At 33.6% G+C, this 7,761-nt stretch overlaps 1 protein-coding gene across 20 annotated transcripts in view; it reads right to left on the bottom strand.

Moving 5' to 3' along the window:
• The window catches only part of susd1 (sushi domain containing 1), a 37,418-nt gene extending 32,348 nt beyond the window's left edge, over positions 1-5,070 (bottom strand). For 11 of the 20 annotated variants that reach the window (XR_012406692.1, XR_002458832.3, XR_012406690.1 and 8 more), the window contains exons 1-4: positions 4,851-5,070; positions 3,906-4,120; positions 2,290-2,433; positions 527-676 (exon numbers count right to left, since the gene is read on the bottom strand). Coding sequence is in view for 9 of the 20 variants with exons in the window: in XM_073951947.1 (XP_073808048.1) it covers positions 527-676; positions 2,290-2,433; positions 3,906-4,029 (418 nt within the window). In the remaining 11 variants the exon portion in view is untranslated. The remainder of the gene's footprint in view (positions 1-526; positions 677-2,289; positions 2,434-3,905; positions 4,121-4,850) is intronic. The other 9 variants (XR_012406685.1, XR_012406693.1, XR_012406688.1 and 6 more) reach the window with 1 other exon arrangement.
• Between the last annotated feature and the right edge of the window lie 2,691 nt (positions 5,071-7,761).

Raw genomic sequence — 7,761 nt, 5'->3', positions numbered from 1 at the left:
ACTTTAGAAATGCCCATATAGACATTATTTAAACTATATTATACAATATTTAATAGACAAAAGATTATAAATATTTTTTTTAAATGAATGCCTTCTCTAATTGTTTTTTATATGTGCAGGATTTTAGCTGCATTAAATGTAGCCTATACAGTAAATATAGGATATATCATTACAACTAATAACCATCTATACTCAGTATGATGATCAGGATGGGGTTTTTTTTTCTGACATGCAAAGAGTTAAAAATGATCCTTTCCTTGTGCCTTACAGTCAATTTAGACTCATTCTTTATTGTTCAAACCAGGAGAACTGCATGTCCTCCACATTGTTTTGACACTTTCCAGTTGAAGCAACTCCCGTTAGAAACCGTTGCGCAATAAAATTCAAAGAACTTGCTAGTGAATTATGCCATTCAGGATATGTCACTTGCCACACCACATTCACACCCATCCGGCAGCATCTCAGCGTGCTTGGAGAAACACAATATGCAAAAACAACAATACTATAAGGAAGAGACACGACTCACCATGGCAGTACGTCCCATCATTGGGGATGAATGTGTTCATTTGATTAGACGGGCTGTACCCTGCGAGACAGGTGCAGAAGTAGCTGCCGTGTGTGTTGTGGCATTTGGTGTGATCGCCACAGATTTTACCCAGCTGACATTCATCTTTATCTGAAACACAGGAATGACACGGTTCTCAATTTACATACAGATTTTAAATGCAGTCATAACACACCTATCAGCAATGACCGAATCTGAAGACTTTTTGTTTTTATTTTTGCTGTTTCTGAACTTTGTAAAACTATTATAAATAATACATGAATTAAATAAATAAAACATTTTCAGATTTATGCTGATTGATTTTGAAAGTATATACTTGCAAAAATGATTTTGTCTTTTTTTTGTCTAAATATCGACAAATTCTTAAATCGAGAAGCCTGTTCTAGACAAGCAAAACACATTGGGCCCCATCATACACCCGGCGCAGTGGGGCGCAAGGCGCTGCGCAATAGTCTTTTGATAGTTTCAGCTTGGCGCAAGAGTGGTTTTGAGGCGTTGCGCTACGCTGTTTAAATAGCAAATGCATTAGCGCTCATATGTGCGCCCATAGGCGTTCTGGTCTATAAAGGAAGGCGTTCTGAGGCGGACCGCTGGCACGTTGCTATTTTAAGAAACTATAATAGATTTTTCATAAGACCAAAACAAACCCGGTCTAAACTCCGGCGCAGAGTTGCGCCTCGCTTACACACTGCTTAATACGCACAAGAGAGCAATAGGCAAATATCTTTACATATGAAAAAATTAAATATTAGGGATATATATAGGATATAATAAGAATAGATATAGGATATAAATATAAAGGATTAAATTATTACAATACATTATTTTCTAGCCTACATAAATATGAAAAATCACTGCTTTTATGTCTGCTTCATCTCGGGAGGCTTTTTCAGTTCATTCATAACAACTTGCTTTTGTATAATGTTATTATTATTAGCAGTATTATTTATTATATCCATATTTATATTTGTTTTATTAAAAACAAGCTTAGATTTGCCCACCTGTCAGGTTTTAGACCATATGGGGCACTGCATGTGTTTTAGGATATAACTCAGGTTTTTGAACACACTTCATTATTATTGTTCATTTATTCGTTTGCTGGAAATTAGAACTGAATTTAGAAAGTTTTGAAACGAATATTTGCGCTTAACAAACAAAATTAATTATTTATAGACTAATTGATGTCTGTGTGAAAAAGGTTTCCCTATCCAAAAGCGAATGTGAAAGTAGATCCATTATCTCTCATTCTCACGCAGTAGATGCTCTGTTTTCTGTTAAAAAACTGAACTGTTAACTGTTTGCTTGTGAAATGCTCAGTTTTTCCACTTAGACTTATTTTGCGTCCTGTAAATAGCGAATGCGCTCTTGGCGCGACGCAGCTGGCTCTTAAAGGGAATGGAAGACGAGACTCTAATTGGTTTATTCTCAAAACACACCTATAACTCATTAAGAAAATAAACACAACCCTTTTAGACCATGCGCTATGGCGCAAAGCGGATTTTCCCATCCTTAAATTAGCAAAAATGCGTTCTGACACGCCCTGAAAGCGTTTGCGCCCTGCGTTTTGCGCTCTGCGCATGGACCGTCAAAATAGAGCCCAATGTCTTGTTTGGAGAAATAATGTGTCAAAATTAAGTGAGTTTTTCCTTAAAACAAACAAAATAATCTGCCAATGGGGTAAGTAAAGTCATCTTTAACCAAAATGAAAAACTAAATTATTGTACCTTGGCAATAAGTCCTCCCATTGCCGACAAATCCATACATGCAGTTGCAGACTTTCCCTCCTGATCCGTCAGTTTTATCATCACAGGTGGCGTTTCGATGACAAGAGGCACAAACATCCACCATGTCTGCATTCACTCTAATATCTGAGAAGAAAAGAGCAAAACATGCATTGACATTTAAAACTGAGAATACATGTACACTAGAAATGACTATATTTAGTATAATTTAGTAGACATATTGATTTGAAAGATTTTTCACAACCTGACACAAAAGTCTTGTCGCCTATCCAAGTTTTAGGAAAAACAAATAACTTGACTTCTAGTTGATCATTTGCTATCAGAAGTGGCTTATATGAAAGGCAAAGGCCTCTAGATTACGCTTATTTGACCAAAACAAAATATGATCATGCCTTGATTTTTAATTATTTCATTAGGACAGTAAGATCTGACTTTGCTTAGACAAAAGTCTTGTCACTTAACAGAAAAAATGGAATAGTGGAAGAAGAGTTAATTTTGTGTCTGACTCTCATGATCTTGGAGGACTGCATCCATACATCTCTGCAATGACTCAAATCACTTATTAATAAAGTCATCTCACATATGGAATGGCAAAGAAAGCGTTCTTGCATCTTCATCAAGATTTCCTCCTCCTTGCCTCCTCCTTCATCTTACCCCAGATATGCTCAATAATGTTCATGTCTGGTGACTGGGCTGGCCAAACCTGGAGCAACTTGACCTTCTTTGCTTTCAGGAATTTTGATGTGGAAGTATGAGAAGGAGGGCTGTCCTGCTGAAGAATTTGCCCTCTCCTGTGGTTTGTAATGTAATGGGCAGCACAAATGTCTTGAAACCTCAGGCTGTTGATGTTGCCATCCACTCTGCAGATACCATGATTTTTCCTTCCCCAAACTTGAATGATTTCTGTGAGAATCTTCAGTCCATGCAGGTTCCAGTAGGTCTTCTGCAGTATTTGTGATGATTGGGATGCAGTTTCACAGATGATTCATCTGAAAAATAAACCTTCTGCCACTTTTCCAAATGATCTTACAACCAGGATCGATATGTACGTGTGTGTGTGCATGTGTGTGTGTGCGCGTGTGTGTATATATATATTTTATTAGTTAAATAAATGTTACATTTTTATTTTTTTATTTTAGATATTTATAATTTATTATATTATTTAACTAATATACCCATTAGATTTTATGTAACATTTACTTAAGAATGAATTCTATTAATAATAATAATAATGTTTTTAAAATTAAAATCAGATTTTTTAAATAAAATGTTTAATATTAATATCATAATTAAAATTACACAATAATAACAAATAATTGTAAAACAAAATCAGTCTTTTGATTAAAAAAATGTAGTAAGATATAAATCAATGAATATGGCAGATGTTCAATAAAACTCTATAAATAAGTTAAATAAATAACTTTTGAAGAAGAAAAAAAAACATTATCATCTAAAAAGCAAAAGACAAACCAAATGCTTTTCTAAAATTATTTCCAATTTCCTCAATCAAAACTTTAACAATTACATCATGTGTAGGACACAATATTTTTGAATATTTGTGGTAATAATACAGCCAATACAAGTAGTTTGATACTGACCTTTAAAGATGTTTAGGATCATCAGGAAGCACAAGGCCACTTTTACGACTGTCATCTCTGTTTTTCTCCCCCTCAGTTCCTGTGAACTCAAAAAACTGCAGCTCTGCTCCGCATTTCTCCTCATTTCCCCTTACAGACCCTCCTCCTCCATTCTGAAGTGTGGTGATAGTGCTGAATGGTTAGTTGAGGTCAGCTCTTCATCTCCTCTTCTCTTTCTGAAGGAAACACAAGCGGTCTGTGCGGTTTATTTACTATCACTGACACACATTCAGTTAAATGTCTCTCTGTGTGAAGCTGCTCATTCTTACAACCACACGCTGACTATCACTATTTTTGGCTGCTCTTTATGAAAGTTGCCCAATTGCGGGGAATACACCCTTCTCTAATTTTCACTGACGGGCTATCTATAAACTAAATTGATCTATAAAAAATCATTTGTATTATCAGTGCAAAAACAAAAGCCTTCGAATAACAGCACACTCAAAAAATGTGCAGTTGTTTAAAGGGATAGTTCACCCAAAAATGAAAATTAATTTACTCGTCCTTCATTCGTTCAAAACCTATTAGTTTCTCTTTCTTCTGTAGGAGACAAAAGAAGATAAATAGAAAAATGCTGGTTGCTGGCACCCATTGACTTTAATGGTCATTTATTTCTATGAAGGGCAATATGTGCCAGCATTTTTCAAAATATCTTCTTCTTTAACAGAAAATCAAACAGGTTTAAAACCACATGATGAGGTCATTTTCATTATTGGGTGAACTATCCCTTTAACAAAACTATGTCAAACATGGGTAATCCCAACAGCAGGGTTAAAAATGTCATTTTAAATGTAACCTACCTAATTTAATGTGTACATATTTAACCCAAAGTCAAATTTAAACAACCCAGGATTTTTTATTTATTTTTTATCAGTGTTGACTTGAAGATTAAATTCATTGTCTTACCTTGTCAGCCGGAATTCCTCTACATATTTCCATTGCTCCAAAACACCTCCTTTTAATAAAACAAAATTAAGATCTCTTCATATGAATGTCATATTACAGTTACACTTCATAAGAACAACAATACCATCATATTCTTCATGAGATCATTATAAATGGAGTACAAATTCACAACAGATCCAGTGCCAACTCTATAGTGTATGACGAGCTGATGCAGTTTGGCAATGAAAGATAAGAGTTTTCTGCTCTATCACCCCTGCACACACCCCTCAAACACACACACAGCTATTTTTATGGGGACTTCCCATAAACGTAATGTTTATACTCATGAGGAGGTGGCGCGCTCGAAACGTCACACATGATAGCTTTTTAAAGTTTATATAATAGCAATTTTGCTGCTTGTTCAAACTACTTATTTAAAATTAGCTGAATCAACACAATTCTTGATTTTTGTGGGGACAACCTAATTGTTTTATGTTCAAGCTACTTAAAATTTGTAAAAACAACAAAGTTAACCTAATTGATTTGTGTTGGGACAAGATGAAAGAATAGTTTGGCATTTTTATAGTGTAAATTCATATTTTTGGAGCTTTGCTGCCGCCTTTATGTTTATTGTCATATTATACAACAATACAAACTGTTTCTACACCCAAACCTATGGAAGCCCGTTCCCACAGCTGAATAATAAAAATAAATTATTTAACAGGGCAAAAAATATTATAAAGTCAGAACTTTATGCGAGTTATTAAGTTGCAATTCTGAGTTATAAACTCAGAGTTCTGAGTTGTAAAGTCAGAGTTCAAAGTTATAAATTCAGAATTCTGAGTTATAAAGTCAGAATTCTGAGTTATATGGTCAAAATTCTGAGTTTTAAAATCAGAATAGCAAGTTATAAAGTCAGAATTGCAAGTTATAAAGTCCGAATTGCGAGTTATAAAGTCACAATTTCGAGTTATAGTCAGAATTCGGAGTTATAAAGTCAGAAATGCGATTTATAAATTCTGAATTTGCAAGTTTTAAAGTCAGAATTGTGAGGTATTAAGTCAGAAATGCGAGTTAAAATCAAAATTGCGAGTTATAAAGTCAGAATTGCGTTATAAAGTCAAAATTCCTAGTTATAAAGTCAGAATTGCAAGTTAAAACGTCAGAATTGTGAGGTATTAAGTCAGAATTCTGAGTTGTAAAGTCAGAATTCTGAGTTGTAAAGTCAGAATTAAGAGTCATGAAGTCAGAATTCCGAGTTATAAAATCAGAATAGTAAGTTATAAAGTCAGAATTCCTAGTTATAAAGTCAGAAATGCAAGTTATAAAATCAGGATCGCAAGTTATAGTCAGAATTGCGAGTTATAAAATCAGAATTGCGTTATAAAGTCAGAATTCCGAGTTATAAAGTCAGAATTCTGAGTTTTAAAATCAGAATTCCGAGTCATAAAGTCAGAATTCCGAGTCATAAAGTCAGAATTCCGAGTTATAAAATCAGAATTTCGAGTTTTAAAGTCAGAATTCCGAGTCATAAAGTCAGAATTCCGAGTTATAAAATCAGAATTCCGAGTTATAAAGTCAGAATTCTGAGTTATAAAGTCAGAATTGCAAGTTATAAAGTCCGAATTGCGAGTTATAAAGTCACAATTTCGAGTTATAGTCAGAATTCCGAGTTATAAAGTCAGAAATGCGATTTATAAATTCTGAATTTGCAAGTTATAAAGTCACAATTGCAAGTTTTAAAGTCAGAATTGTGAGGTATTAAGTCAAAAATGCGAGTTAAAATCAAAATTGCGAGTTATAAAGTCAGAATTGCGTTATAAAGTCAAAATTCCTAGTTATAAAGTCAGAATTGCAAGTTAAAACGTCAGAATTGTGAGTTGTAAAGTCAGAATTCTGAGTTGTAAAGTCAGAATTAAGAGTCATGAAGTCAGAATTCCGAGTTATAAAATCAGAATAGCAAGTTATAAAGTCAGAATTCCTAGTTATAAAGTTAGAAATGCAAGTTATAAAATCAGGATCGCAAGTTATAAAGTCAGAATTGCGAGTTATAAAATCAGAATTGCGTTATAAAGTCAGAATTCCGAGTTATAAAGTCAGAATTCTGAGTTTTAAAATCAGAATTTCGAGTTTTAAAGTCAGAATTCCGAGTCATAAAGTCAGAATTCCGAGTCATAAAGTCAGAATTCCGAGTCATAAAGTCAGAATTCCGAGTTATAAAATCAGAATTTCGAGTTTTAAAGTCAGAATTCCGAGTCATAAAGTTAGAATTCCGAGTTATAAAATCAGAATTCCGAGTTATACAGTCAGAATTTTGAGTTTTAAAGTCAGAATTCCGAGTCATAAAGTCAGAATTTCGAGTTTTAAAGTCAGAATTCCGAGTTATAAAATCAGAATTCCGAGTTATAAAGTCAGAATTCTGAGTTATAAAGTCAGAATTCCGAGTTTTAAAATCAGAATAGCAAGTTATAAAGTCAGAATTGCAAGTTATAAAGTCCGAATTGCGAGTTATAAAGTCACAATTTCGAGTTATAGTCAGAATTCCGAGTTATAAAGTCAGAAATGCGATTTATAAATTCTGAATTTGCAAGTTATAAAGTCACAATTGCAAGTTTTAAAGTCAGAATTGTGAGGTATTAAGTCAAAAATGCGAGTTAAAATCAAAATTGCGAGTTATAAAGTCAGAATTGCAAGTTAAAACGTCAGAATTGTGAGTTGTAAAGTCAGAATTCTGAGTTGTAAAGTCAGAATTAAGAGTCATGAAGTCAGAATTCCGAGTTATAAAATCAGAATAGCAAGTTATAAAGTCAGAATTCCTAGTTATAAAGTCAGAAATGCAAGTTATAAAATCAGGATCGCAAGTTATAAAGTCAGAATTGCGAGTTATAAAATCAGAATTGCGTTATAAAGTCAGAATTCCGAGTCATAAAGT

The sequence above is a fragment of the Danio rerio genome, chromosome 5, assembly GCF_049306965.1.
Source record: "Danio rerio strain Tuebingen ecotype United States chromosome 5, GRCz12tu, whole genome shotgun sequence".
NCBI lineage: Eukaryota > Metazoa > Chordata > Actinopteri > Cypriniformes > Danionidae > Danio > Danio rerio.
This window is presented reverse-complemented; position numbering and strand designations above follow the sequence as displayed.